Here is a 20,163-nt window from a genome sequence, read left to right as displayed (position 1 = left end):
GAAGCAGTTTCTCTAGATCTCTAATTTGAGCCAGGCTTTTATATATATTTTTTTGGCCCCAGCCAGGCTTTAGCATGACTTTTTTTTAATGGTAACAACAAGAGCAGCACTTTGAAACCCCTCCTGCTGACACTGCGAGGCCAACAGGGAACACTCAGACCTGTATTACAAACTGTGAGGAGTGCTGTCCAAGCTGAGTTCACTGTACTCCAAAAGGGCTGTCTGGTGAGACTCCGTGTCCCTCCATGTTCATTAACTTGGAGGAAACTCATCAGCACTATACCGCGCGAGTCTATTTCAAGGCCTCATGTAAATTGCAGAAAATATGAGAGCAATAACCATTAGCAAAGTCCTCCAGGACAGGGGATGCACGGTATGGTTGGGAGGTTGAATGAAAGTTCAAGAAAGAAATAAACATGTTTGTGAGTACTTATGGCAAAAATGTAATCCTCGCTATCTCTATCCGGTCTGTGCCAAACATGTGTTTGACATGATGAAGCAGAATCTCAGTGGTTAGAGAGGTGTTTTAATTCCAGGCGCAGACATTTTTGGCAGGAAGTTAATTATACGATTTTCCTCCTTGTTAGCCTACTGTCAATTTGAATTTAAGTCTTAAAGAAAAACACAGCCAGCAGTAAAAACTTGACAAAGGCTGTGGGTGGTGCCGCGCAGGGATAAATATTAAGAAATGCGGCGCTGCCATGAGCTAAATAAAGCTTTTAAAATAGTGTGAGAACGCAATAATGATTAAGCATTGTTCTCAGGTAAACAATACCAATACACTTGATTGCACTGGTATCAGAACAAAAGCACAGAGATGGTTACACTCACACAACATCTATTATCTACTCCATTTCAGAAAAGGCACACAATGAACAGAGCGCCAGTTGAAGAGTTTTCCAGATCAATACTAATTGAAACATGGAAGTGCAAAAGTTGTCCCTGATGCATTTTCATGCTCCTATTGTTCAGTTTGCAGTGAAGACAGCTCAGGCTCTTAAATGGCTTGGATTGTAAACTACATTTGTATTCATTATAAAACAAAGTGTCTCTCACACACTGGCTTTTTCAGGTTTCTCTGGCTGAAAAAGGGAGCAAACATGATATTTTCTGAGCAATTCCCTCTGGGGATGAAGCCAAATTGCTGCAGCAGCCAGGAGAGCCTGCGGTAAGAGGAGTGATCTTCTTTCTCCACTCCTACATCTGTTTTCTGCCATATCTTGAAATTTTAAAGACACTATATTAAGCTATTATTAAACCCACAAGACCGCGGACAACCTTCTGAACTATTGATAGCAAAGACTTAAAAGGGAAGAAAGCTTCCAAACACCCAGTCAAAGTGCATTCAGAGAGCCCACTCTGCGAGCCTGGCCTTTTACTGGGAGTTACTTTACAATGCGCAGCACAGCAGGGCAGCGAGCACCTCTGCAGAAAGATACAGAGGACAGAAGGCACTTAGCTATTAGAAGGCTTGTGCTGACAGTCCAAAGTCAAAAAGAAAAGAAAAGAAAAAAATAGGAATCCTATTTGTACCAGGAACACCTTGTCCACAGCATCAACCTCAGGCCGCTCTGCACTCTATACCCATCCAGGGACAGACAGCAGCAAACTCCAAGGGAGGGCTCGCATGCAACTTTGAAGAGGGATAAATTAGTGAAAAGCCTTTTTTTTTTGGTATTTTCATTCTATATGCAAGGTGCAAAGAGAACTAAGGAAAGACAGGTGAGATCATCCCGTGGCTGAAAGGTTGCAGACAGTATCCAAATCCCTTTAGGGTTCACTAAAAGCACTGGCGGTCTGTGGCATCAGTGGCAGGATTAGTGGGAAAAACACAGTGTGACGATACAGATGATGGAAGGTGAACTTTACCTCCTTCTTTTCTGGGAAGAGATATAAGGAGGAACACTTGCTGGTGCGCCTGTTGCTGTTTTCTTGGAAGTCCCCATCTGCCGCTCGCATTTAGAAGAATGAGCTCGAGCCAATTAAGACTACTGACGCTGCAGCGACTGAGCAAAGGGTAAACACCATTTGTGCAGGAAAGACAGGAGGTTTGTGATCTGCATCTCTGAGCCTCTTGTGATGAAGTAGAGGAGTTTTTTTATTTGTGCTTTGATGTTTAAAATTAGAAAACCTCACTGAAGATAGAAAATGTTAATAAATGTCCTTGAGGTGGATCTCTAAAATGTTTTATGCAAAAGAAAAACTTTTTTTTTTTAAATGTTATTCTCAACAATTATGTAGCAGCATGAATAATGACTCAGTCTCATACACCGCAGTTCAAACGGGGCATGAGATGACCCTTAAACATCTGTCCAGAACGAGGAGAGCCAAACATTTTTGTTTCCTGCATTTAGAAATCTCCATCTGCACACGATTAGTTGGAGTGTTAATGTGTTAGCACTCCTCTGCCCTCTGTGACTTAGTGTGGATTTACACTTTGAATTCAGTTCTGTTTTAATGAATAACATGGCTGTTTTTCATTATAAGGCTTTTCTCAGAGTCACTGTTTATAAAATGATTCATTTCTAAGTGCTAATGTGGAGACAAGTTTTAGTTATGGACTGTACTGTATAAAACTATGAGACTGTTTCTTTAGAAGCTTGAATAAATCATTACTAATATCAGCCATTTTACCTTTATATATGATATTTTCATATCATTATTACTTATACTTATGTATTAGAATTAGGCAGCATTTTAAAGGTCATATTGATACAAATTTTATGTAGACAAATCTTTTCTTTAACAAATAATATATCTACAGACTGTGTAGAAAGGTGCAGGATAAAAGGATCTTTCCTTACAATTTTTTTTAAATGTTTGTCACGTCAAAAATGATTGTTTTGTTTGTCTCTGTGTCAGAATTCTGACAGTTAGTTCCCGCTCTTACCAATGTTTGTCAGCCTGCTATCTGTGTTTCACCTACTTGCTAATGTTAACATAAATCACATAGATGCCCACCAACAACTGATACACACTGACACACACATACTCACGCACATACCATACCCCGCCCCGCGGCAGCTAGCTGATGTTAGCAACATTAGTTAGTGCACAAACTGGCAACCGCTCGAGGGGATGGATGAATGGAAAAACAGCGGTGTTGTTACGTGAATGCAGTGGAAGGGGGAGATGGAGCGACACATTTGGCAGCTGAATGTTATTAATTACCTTTAATTTTGTTGCTGGTCGAAGTGAAGCAATTTGAACCACTCACTAACTGAGGTAACTAGTAACGGACTCTGTCAAATAAATGTTGTGGAGCAAAAAGTATTTGCATGAAATGTACTGGAGTAGAAGTAGCATGAGAGGGAGTACTAAAAGCTCCAAGACTCAAAAATCTACTTTCTTACAGTGGCCCTTTAAGTAAAGTACAAGTACAAGTGTACAAGTGTACTCGAGTAAAGTAACCAACTGTTACATGTATGACTCACGATGAACAGAATCAGATGTTAGTTTCAGTTTCCTAACCAAACAAATCCAAACTAATGAAGCCGTGTGAATCTCATCTAATTAAGAGATTACTTTCTGACAATTTGCTTGACATTTGTATCGGCACATTGCAACAGTGTCTGTCTGCCCATCTGTCTGCAGATGAACATGTCTCACTGCTTGGCGGCTGAACTCACTCTGGCCACTGGAGGCCAAGCGAAGCAGTGAAGCAGTAAATGCTGCAGTGTGTGTGTGTGTGTGTGTGTGGGCTGATCATCCCCAGGCCTGGTTCAGGTAATGTAGCGGAGACGAGGGTAAGCCGCCCTGACACACACGCCTGGATCACAGAGGCTAGCAGACTGCCGCGGGGTACTGTTTGTGTGTGAGAATGTGTGTGTGTCAGCGGAGGTGTGTGTGTGTGTGTCAGTGTGTTGGTGGGCATCTCTGTGATTTATGTACATGTCCATCTGTGCGCCTAAGAACCTGAGAACTGCCGAAGTTGATCAAGTCAAAATTGTAATGAGAGCCGATCGGCCGGCGGCTCACAACTGACACAGGATCAGTTCTCACAACTTGAGAAAGACCCCGACCTGTTCACTCCGAGCAGCGGTGTCAACTTAACAGCTCGATTGTACATTTGATTTAATCTGAACAGTGTCTGCTCACCTTGACTTACAGGTAGCCTTCTGCCTGGTCCCTCAGACTCTACTTCGTCTGACCCTCACTTCTTGGTGTCTCAGCATTTAAGAGTCAGTCATTTGCTTCGCTCAGCATTTTCACTCTCATAGTGTTAATAGGGTTAAAGACCGAGGGACACGTTTTCAGATGCATTCTGCTCCTACAGACCTGTGTGTAATTTGTTCAACAGACACACTGGCCTGAAGGTGCAGTTTGTCTGGCCTGAGTGTGAACGTGTAATCACGCATTTCATTTTGGAAAATGCACGTATTTGCTTCCGTGTTCAGAGCTAGAGAAGATTGATACCCCTCTCGAGTCTGTATGGTTAGCTTAGCTTAGCATAAAGACTGGAAACAGGAGGAAACAGCTTGCCTGGCTCTGTCTGGAGGTATGTTGGGATTTTAAAGGGGTTCTGTAGAACTTATGTGTTGTGCTGGAAGCCGGTCGTTAGTTAATGTTAGCGGACTCCATTTCTGAACTAACATTGGCTACTGTTGTTCTCCGTTAGCGGAGCAGAGGGAGGCACTGAGACGAGTCAATCAAGAACGTGCATAAACTAAATATGAAACAACGGTTGGCTGCAGGTTAGCTTAAACTTAGCGTAACAGCTAATACACACGTTTTCAAATATCTCAAGCTACTCCTTTAAAATAGGATCAGGCAAATAACCAGAGGGGATATATCAGGTGTGATCCATCGCACATAGCACTTGATTTTTTGACCAAAAAGATCAAATTTAGGATGTACGGTATCACCTAAAGGGAGCTGCACAGCTGTGCACATATACAATAAATAAAGTTTTTGTGAATAAAGAAAAATCTTTGACTGCATGAATCTACATCAAACTAAAAATCACTGTTTCCTGACAAACGTGCAATACAAAGAAAATATATCAAGTTATTCTCGACTTGGTTCAGAAAAACTTCCATCTGTGAAACACTGATTGAAACCGTCCGGACTTCTTAAAATTAATGTCACTCAGCGCCGCTCCTTCCATCAGTTGTCACTTCCTCCTGACACGTTACCTTTGTTTCCTCATTGTATATTTTCAGCCTAAACTCTGCTGTGAAATGTGGCCAGAAATAGTGCCTGTATCATCTGCTCCTTATATAAACACACAGCAGCTGCCAACCACTACTGTGGATGAGCCCCAGAAATACCCAGGATGCAGCACAATGTGGCATTGATTCCTAAGCCCTTTTGGGACCCTCCGAATGAGTTCAGAATGGTTTTATTATATAAGTCACTGTATTGTTACGATGACAAAAGTATTTGACAGAGATTGTCAGCTAACAGGAACTTCTGTATTATCTTAATTTTTTTTAGTAAATCTGAGGCTTGTGAGTGGCTTTTTTCCTGTTTTTGCAGGCAGATACAGTTTTAACAGACAGGTCTGCTGCACCCACTCTGAAAACAGACCGTGCACCTTCTAGGCCTTTACACAAAAGGCAGGCAGGTGTCTGGTCTGTGAGATAGGAAAGATGACAAAATGATATACATTTTGTTATATATTGGTTGCACTTACAGCAGCAGGGGTGGGGTAATTTTCTATCAGAACATAAGAAAAGATGACAGGGGAGCATAATACTTATTACTGACATGCTGAGTGTCTTTTTCTAAAGAAGCATTATTGATTCCCTGCTGACAAAAACCCGTGTGAGAGACACTTCAAAACCCACTGGTGTGAATCACAATTTGAAAGATGAGCCCGCTGCTTAGACAGCAAGATATTTTAGCTGGGAGGTAAGCTGACAACATATTGATCAGGGCAACAGGTTTTCTACAGTATGAGTCCATTTTCACATGTGCACACACACACACACACACACACACACACACACACACACACACACACACACACACACACACACACACACATAACACATGCAGACAGGCAAAGTATCTTTCATAAAACCACAATTACAACCACATAAACTGAGCTGGAGTGTATCAGTCAGAGCTGTAAATGCAACGGAGCCAGTGGACCGGCCTGGCGGTGGGCCTTGAATTGCTAGCAAATCAATTGAATGTAGCTCACACACACTCACACACATGCACACAAACACACACACACTCCAGCCATATAAAAGAAAAAAAAAAAAAGAAAAAGAAAAACAGAGTTTTTATTGGATGCCCAGAAACGGTCGGTGATCAAACTCCAACAGCCAAAAGAGCCACAGTGATTTAGTGGAGCGAAAATCCATTATGGCTCCATCCAAAGGTAATGACTTCTTTAGGCCTTCCAGCTGATTCTCCAGAACAAGAGAGGGCGGGGATGACACACACACACACTCATACGCACACACACTCGCACATTGGACAAATCAGGCCTTTGTATAGAACAGCGTGAGGTCCTGAAAGAGTCCACACTGACATCACCTCTCTTTAAGTCTTTTAAACCCTCAATCACTCACAGTGACAGTGCAGACAGAAGCATCTCTACTGCGGAAACAGCAATGAATGAAATCATCCTGCACAATACTGCAGCACATCCGTATAACCCTGACTATAATGTAAAAAAAAAAATTAACAGCAGTGGTAACGGCTCAACCTTCTCTGTGCTTCTTTTTCCTGCAGTTATATGTGGAACTATTTGTTACCTTGGAGAAAGCAGCCCGTCTCTAATTACAAATCAGAGCAGAGAGAAACGCGTGAGAAATGCTTTACAGTCTCCTGACAGAAAACTCTGAGGCACCCTTGAGCAATCTTAACATATTATACGACGCAGTGAGTGTTGCTGGAGAACAACACGGCGCTCAGCGAGATATCCCCACAATGCAATTTTTAAAAAACGCCCTACAGCGTCCGAGAGGACTTTGGACCTTGCCATCAAGGAGATAAATTACGCTCTTCACCGCTCCTGCTTGGAGAGTACTGAAACTGCATTTTGAAGCGCCCTTTTGCTAAGAGTTGAAATAACAGTAACACCGGGCGCTCTGAGCATTAAAACATGCTAAGCTCTCAGTGATGTGGCCTCCTTTTGTTTCAGAGTGTGTAAAAATACAGCAGCGTGCCAACACAGACTCCTGACAGCCTGAGTTTTACATGGTTTTTACATTGTTGTGGATGGATGTTATAAATATTCAGCTAGGTTGTTGTGTGTGAAATGTGTTGTCACCTCCTGCATAAAGGTGCTCTGAATAAAAAAGGAAAGTTTCTGCACAGACGAGGCATCATTAGCAAGCGACTGTGGCGCCAATTAAAGGAGACATTATGCTAATTTTCAGGGTCATCATTTTATTTTGGGTTACGACTCCATGCTTTAATGATCAAAAAACACATCAGCTTTCTCATATTGTCCACTGCTGCAGCATCCCCCCTCTGTCTGAAACTCAAACCTTATCTCATGCAAACATACAGCGTCAAACTGCTGTCATGATAAGGCGTTAAAGATATACGGTTTGTGATCTATTCGCAACACCTTCCTTTTTCTATCTTTTATCTGTTTTCTGTATGTGTGATGTTTCCTTTGTGTAGAACCAGCGTGTTAGCACAGCTTAAATTCATACGACTTGCCATGACATTATAAACACGCCTGTAAAGCCTCATTAACTGTAAGACTCATCCTTGATTAGAGGCAGCTTTAGGTCAATGCAATAATTGCCACCCCCTAAATAATTAGAGCGGAGAGTTCTTTACCGAGGTAAGTAACGAACTCTAATCCGGTAAAGTAGCTAATTAAGGGTTGGCAGCGGCTAATGCTGCTTTACACCACGCTTAGGGTGTAAGATGAACAACACGCATGGTTCGAGGTGTTGGGTCACAGTGGGATGTTATTCCAACAGCTTCAAGAGAAAAAGTGACAAATACTAAAAAATGGAAAGAAAAGAGCAGACTGAATCTAAAGAACACCAGCAGAGAAGAAGAAATGCGTATGGAGACAGATCACAACCTTGATTTCAATGCGTCTTGTCCGAAAGGGACACGGGGACATGTCTCTATGTGAAGGATACACAAGCTAAACACGAGCTGATGCTGCGACTGCCAGCTGATAAGAGCTGTGGCTGGGTGGGCAAACACTTGAACCTGAACCACGGGACCTGATCTGCCATCAGTGCTCTCCTCTCCGCTCTGCTCTCTGTTCCTAGATCAGCCTCACCGCTGCTACTGCCTCTTCCAGAACGCCAACGCCAGAGAGACAAGCAAAACCTGGAGCTGACACAAAACGAAAGCTCAGCATGCACAAAAGCCACATTAATCCTATTGAATTCCTCAGCGTGATCGACAGCAGCGAGTCCGCTAATTAATTCAGGAAATCCTTCTGCGATCGCTCCCTATAGAAGACACAATGAATGTATGACCTCATTCGCATGCGCACTTTCCTTTGGTATTGATCTAAGTGTCTGTACATGTATGGTTGCATATGAAGGGCCTAAAGTACGAGTAGCATACAGCACCAACTGTAGTGTCCTGCACCATCACACAGACCATTAATTGTCCTTTCCAAAGGGGAACAAGCTTTAGTTTTCCAAATGAGTCCTCCTGGGGATACAGTATGAGTTAAGAGCAGCAGCACTTCTGTAGAAATAGTAAGACATCTACAGCAGCTGCATGTACAGTTTTCTGGTGAACAAAGGTTTGGAAGAGAAGATTAGCTGGAGGAATGGATTCTGCACAATGATGCAACTGGCAGAAAGGCGATCAACAAAGCTAATTGCACGTCTGCCTTTCTGAACGCCTGACTATTGGTGTGGACTTACCTTTCATACCGAATTTGGAGCGTCGGCCGTATTTGTTGATCAGAACAAAAAGGACGAGGAGGAGGACACAAGCGAAGCCCGCCAAACCCACGGCGATGGAAACCTGAGAGAAAGGAAGTGCTGCGTCAGGCTCAGGCGACTGCGATCACATCACACATAATCCTTTGCAGATTTCTGATCACCTTAAATACTGCGCATCAGTTTAATCCACTAGATCGTGACTACTGCTTCCCTCACAGATTACAGCAGGCCGGGAAAAAAAGTTATACACCTGTCACGGTTGAGATGTATTCCAGCTGACAGAATGTAATTTAAATATGATCCTCATCTACAGGCAGACTAAGACTGTCTGACTGGAAATAAAAAAATGACAAGGCTGACTACGCATCATTATCATCATCATTATCATTGCTTCTAGTTATTTTTGATTAAATTCAAAAATTTGAGTTTCAAATACCGAGTGATCTGCATGAGTATAATATAAATATTGTAGAAAATTCAAATATAGAGTGGATGTTTTTCAGTTTACAGTTTGCTGTAATGTTCTCATCATTAATGCAACGTGTAAAGATTCAGAAAATATTGTTTTTCTGGTGTACCATGACATTGATTAGTTGTCATCCTAAAAGCATTCTCTCCTGTAGCCTAATGCTAAAATGAAAGCTGAGACAGTCTGTCTGTAAGAGTATCTTTAGCCAGGAATATCAACGCTAGCAGGCTGAAACAAAAAAGAAGCCTGCTTTTGTTTACGCTGTAATCAAAGACCCATGTTTCCGAACAGCAACGATAACTAAGAGGGCAGCATATCACCAAGGTAACCGCTAACTGCTGCTAACTAGCTGCCATTAGCTCAGTTGGATTGGGAGCTCGGGGACCAGGGGAGTTTTAGTGTGTCCCCATTTGCAGGAGCCTTGGACCAAGATGGGCTGGGGCTAGCTGGTTAGCATGCTAACTTTGTCACATATCTCTGGAACACAGTACATTACAATATCATTGTATTGTCTATTGTCTATTTCTTCACCTTCTGTTCATAATGTCAGTTATCTTTTGAATGTTTTCAACTAAAATTCTTACATTCAGCCCCTTTAAACCTTTTCCACAGCAGGCATTTGGATTTGCCAAAGCAGGAAGACCACAGGTGTAATTAATTACACTTTACACTAACTAAATTACACTAACAACTCCATTTAGCTATCCCAGTAGGCCATGCCAGTGACCCAAGCATGCACATTACTAGGGAACTGGATCTTTACCACTGAGTGCAGCTAATGTCATTACTTACAGCTGTGCTTCTCCTGCTTTAGCAAGTCCAAATGTCTGTCATTAAAAGAGTCCATTAACCGTGGTAGTGCTAGCATCTGTTTCTATCTACAGTGGAATAACTCACCAGCGCCGCTTTCACACACTGTACAGAGTCCCCATATTATGTAACATTTCAAAACAGCAGCACATACTGTTACCATCGTCAACATCATTAGTGTCCAAACACACAACTTTGAAAAATGACTGTACCACAGGTTTGATGTATTGTAGTCTTTGTGCCTCTGCGCTGCATGTCAACACACAGTACAAACCCCTACAAGGGTCCTTTGACAAATAAGAAGCAGTTTTTATTTGTGCTGAAACACACAGTGGCTCTCTGTTGAGTCCAAGGGCAACAACTCCAGCAGCAGTTTCATCAACATCATTAAGGAGAGAAACTCACCCCGAACGTATCTTCATCTGGTCGGCTCGACTCGTCCGATGGCGTCGGATTAACTGCGACACAGAAACACGAGACAGGCGTCAGTGATTGAAATAAACCTCTAATGGCTGTGGTTTACTCACACAGCTATTTATAGTACACATCTCCACAAAGCCAAATTGTTACATTATAGAAAATGCTATTTTGTTCTTTTCTGATTTCTGTTTCTCTCCTTTCATATATAATAAGAGTATTGAAATGGACTGTAACTGCCCCCCTTCTGGGAAGTGGGTTGAGGTAAAGGAAGAGCCTCACGTTGCAGCTGTTCTGTGCCACTGAAGGTTGAGATAATGTCAGACTATATTGATGAACAATGCATTTTCATGTCTAGAGGCTGGAAAAAAGGCTTTCAGTTAGAAGTCTTGACAGCCTTGAATATACACTCAAGTCTGTCACCTGTCTCAGGGATGATAACAAAGCCTGAAATGTGTTTTTGTCAGGCCCGAGCCTCAGGTTGAACTGTGAGAAAAGACATTTTGGGATTTTCATTATTGCACAAACGCATGCTGGTGTTTGTACATACAATACACAAAGACACGGAGTAATTAAAAACAAACCGCTTTAGAATTGTACACAATTAAAACACGAGCGGGAAAAAACAGAAGAAAGCTCACACAGCTCGGGGCAAAAAATGTTAAATCAGATAAAATGAAGAACAAACTCAAACTTGACATCTTTATCCGGAGAAATCTGACCCAGATTTTCAGACGGAGGTGAAGCCTGCTGGACGGAAAGTCAATGTCTCAGAATTATCCTGAACCCCATTTCCTGATGATGAAACGCTACATGTCACACCTTTACAAACACAAGTTTTGGCAAACGGCAGAGGTCTGGGGAGTGTAAGGAGGGGAGGACAGAGACAGAGCCATGAAACGAAATGAGCTGGTGTCAGGGAAACTCCAGTCTGAGGCCTCCAGCCAGGACATCAGAGAGTAATTGTGGGCAAATTAATGGCCACATGGTAGACTGACTGCCACTGGCTCAGACACACACAGTACACTAAAGTGCACTGCTCTGTGTGTGAGTGTGTGTGTGCCCGAACCACCATCTCTCTGTCCCTCCTCGCCAGCCTTCGTACCGCTCTCCTCTCCTCCCTCTGCCCTCCTCTCTCCTCAGCAGTGTGAGTATCACTCAGCCTGTCACTCTTCCTTCTACGCCTGAGCTCCCTCACACACCGCTACTATAATGTTTCACACTCTCATCACCCAAACACCTCTCCCTCACCTGCCTCACTCCCAGCAGCTGTGTGAGCGTGCGCGTATGTGCGGCGACATGAAGTCGGTGCCCGCCTAATGCAGCACGCCGCAGAGCCGGCGTCCATCCGTCTCCATCCCTGGCCTGTGCTGCAGCTTTATAATCCATGGCTGATTAGAAAGAATGGCCTCATATGGAGATGGAAGAAGACGCTGATGAAGGTCAGAGATCAGACCAGCCTACTTTGTTAAAGCCGTCAACTGTGAGGAGGCTGCCACAACAGCCTGAGGCCAAACCACACATCACACACAGGAGATTTACGAAGCAGTGTTAGAGCGAGCCAGAGCATCGTTCCAGCAGTGTGACTGCACTCGCCGCTCGACAAACACTCACACATCACCAGCTAAAAGGGTGGGAAACTAGCTTGTTAGCACTCTGGCTGGTTAGTTAAGGGTTAGAGAGGATTAGTTAGGGGTTATGCACACAGAGCTGCTAATACAATTCCCATTAAAGAGAATGGGTCCGGAGGGTGTTGTCTTTTTTTAACCAAAAACACAAGAGGTGAAGCGTAAGGAAGGATTAAACAGTGTGCTTAATCCACTCTGCTCTCACATAGGCTGAAATTGTTAGCATGTCCAGCCAAATAGCTAATAACTACCAACAGCAGTAATTCAGCATTACTTCCAAGGCCACATTTACTAGCTTATGTTATTTTTTTGGGTTGTAGGTTGTGTTAATAATTAGTGTCATGGTTTGGTAATTTCCTTCCACGTCCTGTCTTTGTCTGTTTTCCCGCCCTTTTTCCTGCTAACCTGGGTTATATTATTTAATCATTCAATGTATTTAAGCCTCAGGTTTGCCCCTTATAGCTTCTTTATCAAAGCTTTGGGGGAAATCTTTTTCCCAACTTAACATCATTACATCCTCAGTGTAGTATACCCACTGGATGGGAGCTGGTCCCGGAAGCTGCTATGTCAGAGTTTAGGCTAACGTTACCTCGGGAGTTCTCTTTATTAGATCTGAGGAGTTTTCACTTCACTAACCTCAGACACCGTAAACTTAGATGGATTGGTTCAAAAAGCCTTTTCACTTTTGACATGAAAAGTCAAACCCACTCTTTGAAATGTTAAACAGTAAAGCAGAAATCCAACATCTAACTCTCACATCAGCCAAACGGTCAACAGTCTGATCTCACATTTTGTCTCCCATCAAACATGCTAGAATATTGTGTATGTAGCAATCGATAGCATATTTCAGACACTCAGCTTGAAACGTGGAAAAGCTAGGAGGAGGCAGCATATTTAACCAACTCATGGAGACACCGCTGGCTAATGTTATTAGCTTATTAAGTGATAAAATCATTTCAGTGGTCACTGATGGGTATGCCCTATAAAGAGTACCTTGTCTGAAACAAAAGTCCCATTACTTCAAATTATGAAGGACTACTGTGGTAAATCTCAAACAGGTGTCAACAGGCTCAGCGGGTGCTTGACCAAGGCATCAGAGCCGAGCTGCTCAAGTAGAGCTGCACACCAACCAGCAGGAGTACAGTGTGGTTGTAGAGGACACCTCACTGTGAGAACGTATGAAGATATAGAAGGGCATCATTGAAGCATCAAATCCCCCCAAAAGCTACTGCCCTATTGTAGAGGCCTACAATAGCTTGAACAATAACATGACACCGGGGTGTATAGTGTGACGACTCAACGTTAACCCCAACAACTTGAAAAAGAGCAGGTTTTTGACTCAGAGGTTGCCAGTTTAAATCTCTTGGGTTAGGGTTAGATGATGATCCACGCATGCTGCCCCCACTCTCCCAACAACTTGAGATGCCCCTGAGCAAAGCATATGGCACTCAGTATGAGCGCTATCACGAGCAACCTATTCCATTTTCCTGATTTAGGAGCACGATCGGGGTCCAGAAAACTGAAATGCGACACAAAGTGAGCAAATTTCTCCATGGTTACCATCATAAAAACAATACTCCACCAATATGTGTGTGTGTGTGTGTGTGTGTGTGTGTTTGTGTGCATAATGACGATAAACAAACACGTAAAAACAAATCAAACAAAAAGAAATAGCAGGGTGAAATTGTAAAATAGAAATACTCACCTAGTTCCACTACTTCTGCAAAAGAGGAGACAGAGAAAGTCACGCTATGTCAATAAATTGACACAAGGTATTAACCTTGGAATATTGACCATGGGGAGAAATTTGCCAGTCTTTGTGGGTTTATTCCCCTGCCTGTGAACTCGAAATGAACTGCAAGCGAACAATCTACCTGACTGAACTGTGGATGAACCCTGGCTGCCATCCAGCCGGCAGGGATCAGCTCCACAACCTGCACCCTGTGAAGGGAGATTTTAATAAAAGCCAAAGGCTCCCAATGGTTCCTCCACCTAGAGCAGAACCTGTAATTAATACACAGGTAGTTTAAACAAGAAATTAGGACTAGTCAAAGACTTGTTCCAATCATGGAGCTACCCCAAAAAGTGGGCCATGTGAGCTCTGGTGGGAATCAGGGAGTTTCTTGGCAGGATATCTTCCTTTCTCAGGTGCTTTTATTCTTATTTAAATCCGGAGGAAGGAAGGCGATGTTCAGGCACTTAAAATGTGTTAATAACCCCTGTATAAATGCCATTTTACCCATGAGTATTATCTTAATTGTGATTATGGGAACATCAGTGATACCAGCTGCCAATCGGGGCCAGCCATCAACCACAGGCACAGAGACAATTAACTATGAAGCAGAAAAGATCCGCTCACCATCATCTGGTTCCGGGGCCATGAGGAAGTGACCATACACCGTCTTGGTGACTGTTCCAAGGAGGTTGCTGGCCTCTAGAGTGTAGTTGCCGTTGTTGATGTGCGTTGGGTTCTGGAAGGTGAGACAGCCCTCCAGATAGTCCTGGTAGAAGTCCATCTCAGTTCGGATGTAGTCGTTCTGTTGAATCTCCTCTTGCTTGTGGAACCAGCGCAGCTTTGGATGGGGGTAACCCCGAACCGTGAACTCGATGCAGGTATCGTGACGCTGCTCTGGCTCAGCCAGTCTCAGGATGACTGGAGGAACTGCAGGGAAGGAGGAAAGAAACCATGACGGATACACATTTTAGGCACACTGACACTCCATCCATAGCATGAAGAATAGAGACGAATGAGCAGCTCCGAGATCACTCAACAGTTCTCTTTCCTCCATAACCCTCGGGCTGATGAAAAGCTGTCCTAATTCTTTGAATAACCTCAAAAAATGCCGCAGCAGACACAAAGCTGTTTTGATTTGTTCTGGGAAACATTAAGGAGGCAGGGTTTTTTTGCCTGGTAGTGGAAATGAGCCTTTTAGGGTGCTACATATTGCAGCAGTACATGGGATGGTGAGAAAAACAGACAGAGGTACTCCTCTTCCTCGAAATAGACAGAGGAATCTCCTCTGCATAAATAAGCACATAGCCTTTATTTCCTGACATGCAGCAACACACCTCTGAATGTACAACGCCGCCAAGCTGAGAGGCAATTTATCACTTTAATACCATCAGATACATTTCATAAACAATTCATCCACTGATTTGTCTTTGCGATGAGTCACTATTGCAGCTACATCATCAAAAGGAAGTATTTGGCAGACAGCGTTACCTGGCATTCTCTCTCCGAGTCTGTTCTACATACCAGCCCCCCACCAAACCTACCTACCCAGCACTACGGCTCACACTCGTACACACACACACGCTCGTAATACAGCGTTGCTTTGTCTCTCGCTGGGTCTCGACGAAGCCTGCAATTTCTATAGGCACATGTGAGCCGTTCATTCATCATGGCTGCCTGTGTGTGTTTATGTTGTTATTCAGACAGTCAAGAAATGGGGTCGGGGTCAGGTAAGTCATTGTAAGTATTTAATGATTATGGGCACCAAATAGAGGATTAACATCCGGATTAACCTGTGTGGAGGCCACAGGGCAAGACAGCCCTGTACCTATTATTAGTTTATTAGTATCCCTGTTAGCTAACGCCATGACATCAGCTAGTCTTCTTGGGGTCCAACCTATGACCCTCTGTGCATTGTGTATTTACCTGCAAAGCCTCCATCAAATGTTCCATTACTGTGAGAAAAGTACACAGAGACTATATGGCAGCTTTGCCCAGACATTCAACCAGCATTTTCATTTTAATCAGTACTGTCACAGCATGACCACAATACAGCCATGTTAGCAGCTTTGTAACTGGTACTTTGAGCCAAATGCTTAAAATGACAATTAACATGTTAATGTTAGCACAGTAACATTTGCGAATTAGCACAAAACACACATTTCAGATGAAAAGACTTTCATATGAATGTTTGTTTTGATATTTTATTCAAAACCAAAAATGTCAATGTCATGGTGCCACTAAATGAAAGATCAGTCAGCAGGATTCATCCTCTGGGTAACATGCATATGTACAATATTTGGTGCCAACCCATCTGGCATATGATCAAGTGAAAACTTTGACCTGCCGGCGGCACTAGATGAAAGGTCAGGGAATCCCCAGAGACATTAGGAGTCATCCTCTGGGGACTATGAATGTCTGTGTAAAGTTTAATAGCAATACGTTGGCATTGCCATGCAGCTAGCACGGCTAAAATAGACAGTGCCAAGATGAGGTTATAATGCAGTGTATGTATTAGCTGATACAGTACTTTGATAGTGCAAAGCCACTTTCGAATACTAATATGTTGACACACACCTGGTATGACCAGCTTTACACCATTCAGAAGAGAGTTAAAGCTGAATAATAAATGTTAAATAGCTCTGTATTCCAACAGTTATCACTGTTGTGTTTGGTCAGTCTTTTTTTTTTTTTTTACCGTCCTACTTGTAAACAATGCATTTGAGCCTCATCACTAGTAGACAGTAAAACTGTGACAGATTAATTTATAAATCGTTTTCAGACAAATCGATAATCAAAGCAGCTGTTAAACACAGCTCTGGTTATTTTGACTGTTGTTGACTGTGTACTACCGATGGAGAGTTCATGTTTTCAAAAGCAAATAATCGTGCAATAAGAAGATAAGTAAAGTGTTATTAGTGTTTGAAAGCTGTCATCTCATGAATTGCTTCGGTGATATTGTTCCTGCAAGACAATAGTGACAATAAAGTCAGTCAAATGAACTAAAGGCTAAGGCATGTGTGTGTGGGAACGTGTCGGTGTGGGGGCGTGCGATTTTGAGAGCGGGGAAGAAAGAGTAGAGATAGAGACGAGAGAAAAGAAAGAAAGAGACGAGGGAGGAAGACGGGCACAAAGTGAGGGCGGTATATAGCTGTGCAGTCTAAAGACAGAGAGAGCGAGAGGAAAAAACAAAATTCTCCTGTTGATGGACAGTTAGGGACCGATCCATTTTCCCCTCAGCATGGCTGTCAGCCCAGTCTCAGTCAATACAATACAAATCAGTACAGCGCTCCATACTGGTCTATAACAACATGGTGTCCTCGTGGCGTTCATACAGATGACAAGCTTTGATAAATACATGCCTTTGATCAGTTAGAACACTGAACACAAGGCTAGTAGTGCAATGTTATCTCGTGGTAACACTGATGGCATATTTCAAATGCCATGTAGCAGCCAGAGTACAGATAGGACATCATGGCTGGCGGTGACAGGGGAGAAAACAGTAACATGGGACAGACGCTAACTCATTTTCCCTCTGGGTTAAACCACACTGTAAGATTTTAACCTGTGGAAGCAGCACAGTGAGGGATACAATTAGCTAATTTCCTCATTAATCACTCATAGGAAGAGTCGCCGTCTTTCTTGGGAACAGAACAGAACAGAACCAGGCCTCAGTGTTTCACTTTTACTAAAGAGCTACATCATGCCCATAGGACCAAAGGAAAAAAAACATGGCTAGTTATGTGAGTCCACAATGCTCTAGAGCTGCCTTTGTTCCAGACAGCAGCACGACAATGGGTCTGCAGAATTTGCATTGTGGTTAATTACAGTTTCGCTAAAATAGGGAACTCATCTTTGAATGCAGAGAATGTTACTTGACGGCTGGTAATTTCGCTGTCACTCAGATTACTCCCTAATCAGAGCAGCAGTTTAAGCTATTTTATGACATTTCCAGAGACAATAGGCTGCACAGGGGAGGAAATGTAATTACCATCAGAGCATGTGGTGAAAAATTAATAAGTTAATTTGCAGCACCAGCAGAGAGTGTCAACAGGAAAAAAAAAAAAAAGTGCCTGAAGATGTACATCCATAGAGTGTCCGTGTGGGGGGAGCCCTGAAGACTAGATGTTGCAAAAGTCAATCTGTCATTCTAGCGTGGTCCTTAGCAGCTCTGCTCCAGTAGAGAGTGTTTGAATTGGTGACAAATCTCCCCTGTCCTGTAGCGTGATGCATTGCAAACAGCAACAATAGATTGTGCACCGCAACAGCATGCTTGCTACAAAGAGAAAAATGTCAGCGCACCTTTGATAAATATTGGCGTTGAATGGAGTCCGTCCCAAATCTGCCCGGGGCCAGTCCACAGGGTGAACTTATGTAAGAGCTGAGGTGTATGCTGTAATTCATGGTCTGGCTATTAGAGGAACATTCTGATGGTTACCAAATCATTGCTTTATCATTGCTGAGGGTTATGTTTTTTTTTCCTTCTTCTCTTTCCGCTCAGATCAAGGCCGAGCTTTCATGTGGGCTGGAGGGTATATTCTTGCTAATTGGCTACATCAATTTCACTTGGTTTGTAACTGTGCAACACCTCATTGCATTCTAAATGTACCTGCATAATTTGGCTGTTCTGCTTGATAAAGGAGATTTTTTTTCTCCCCCCTCTTGTAAATTATTCTCTTAGACTGTCAGTGTCATTAATACAAGATATATTTCAGTCCCCAACATGAGTCCATCAAGGCTGCCATGAAAGACATCTCACGCAGAAGAAAAACAGCAAATGTTCTTTGCTCCGAGCGCTCCCACTGCCCCGGCAACATTTTAAATAAGCATTTTTCCCCCGTTGATTTACAGTATTGTGCTTTACTGCTGGCCAGATTTCCGTTAAACTAAGAGTCAGTGTGGTGATTAAACAACAAGGAGGCGATACAGTCGATATTTCCATTCATTGAGCATGAGCTGCTGAATAAAATAGCTGCGAACCTGCACAGACAGCCTTGTCTCCTAGAAAATGTGTCTGCGTACTAATTTGTTTTGCGAACTACACCAAGGAGGAAACATGATTCTTGTCTGGATTACATTTTGAGGAGAAGGCAGGGTTGATCTCTGGTCATACAGAGAACAGGCCAAGTTTTAGGTTCTACTGTCCATATGTGTTTTTAAGTTTAGGCAAGAGAACCACTTAAACGTGCATTATCTGTTTGTTTGTTTGTTTGTTTGTATGTTTACATGGCACATGGCCACAGCAGCTTCACACAGACATACGTTGATACGGTGAAGTTGGCTATATATGTACACATCAAGTAGACATGTCCACCTGATGAATGTAAATCTGATATTCACTTGAATCTACTGCTGTGTTGCTCCTCCCTAACTCCTGAGGGAGATACTTGCCAAATGCTCAACTGTGTTCACAAGGTCGTCACTTGGTCACGTGTTTTGATGCACTGTCAGTATATCAGAGATTTTCTGTGAGAGCGGCCCAAAACAAACCAAAACAACGAACCGAAAGAGGCTAAAGTGCTCCGTACAGCTGATGGGAAGTGCAGATTTGGGTCGTCGTCACTATGAGCGAGCCCTTTCTCATTACAGTCAACATGGAAATATTGGTTATGGCAGCTTTAAGGTTAAGAACGCTCATGACTTTGGTCCCTTCAAGTCAGGATTAACCTTTCAGTGTTCAAGTAAAACTAGAATCTCTCCCTGAGCCATTGAGTTGGCTTTACACACACAGTGTGTGTACTGTAGGAGTTCCTGTATATGTTGAGGAGAAAATGTGAAAATGGTTTTGCAGATACAAAATCTCCTCATTTGTGATGAAGTCAAACTGAACTGCTATCAAGGTTAATGAACATTAACATTGCTTTGATCCTTGCTTAATAGGCTACAAGTTCACGTTATATTAATTATGACTTGTTGTGTGCAGTGTAACACTGTGGTTAAACTATCTGCTCCATCTAACCCCTTCAAATATACAGCAGAGATACAGGGGGCTGGCTGTCTGTAAACCAGTGTCAATGTACTCTCCTGTGCTCATTAGTTGGCCAGTGCTAGCACAGTGATATTCACACAATAATTGCTATTTACTACTCAGCGGATAATACACAGATGAAGTCAGAAAGAGTTCCCACTGGAGAATGTGAAGATTCGACTCTTTGGATTGTCCTACATTTAGCTAGAAGTATTTACAGACTCCTTTACAGTTTGGACAGCAGTCACAGAGCAGTTAACTGCAGCCGAAGCTCAGAAAAAACAAGGTACACTGCAGTAACTACACTT

General features: G+C 42.8%; 1 protein-coding gene across 3 annotated transcripts in view; it reads right to left on the bottom strand.

The window, feature by feature from the left end:
• Positions 1-20,163, bottom strand: part of ntrk3b (neurotrophic tyrosine kinase, receptor, type 3b) — a 201,173-nt gene that overhangs the window by 75,769 nt on the left and 105,241 nt on the right. Inside the window, exons 8-11 of one of the 3 annotated variants that reach the window (XM_084361104.1) lie at positions 14,515-14,817; positions 13,861-13,875; positions 10,516-10,568; positions 8,820-8,913 (exon numbers count right to left, since the gene is read on the bottom strand). In XM_084361104.1, coding sequence (XP_084217230.1) covers positions 8,820-8,913; positions 10,516-10,568; positions 13,861-13,875; positions 14,515-14,817 — 465 coding nt within the window. Of the gene's footprint in view, positions 1-8,810; positions 8,914-10,515; positions 10,569-13,860; positions 13,876-14,514; positions 14,818-20,163 lie in introns of all 3 variants that reach the window. The other 2 variants (XM_084361103.1, XM_084361105.1) reach the window with 2 other exon arrangements.

The sequence above is a fragment of the Pagrus pagrus genome (assembly GCF_965226575.1).
Source record: "Pagrus pagrus genome assembly, chromosome: 1".
NCBI lineage: Eukaryota > Metazoa > Chordata > Actinopteri > Spariformes > Sparidae > Pagrus > Pagrus pagrus.
Note: the sequence above shows the minus strand (reverse complement) of the source record. Positions and strands in the feature narration are given on the sequence as shown.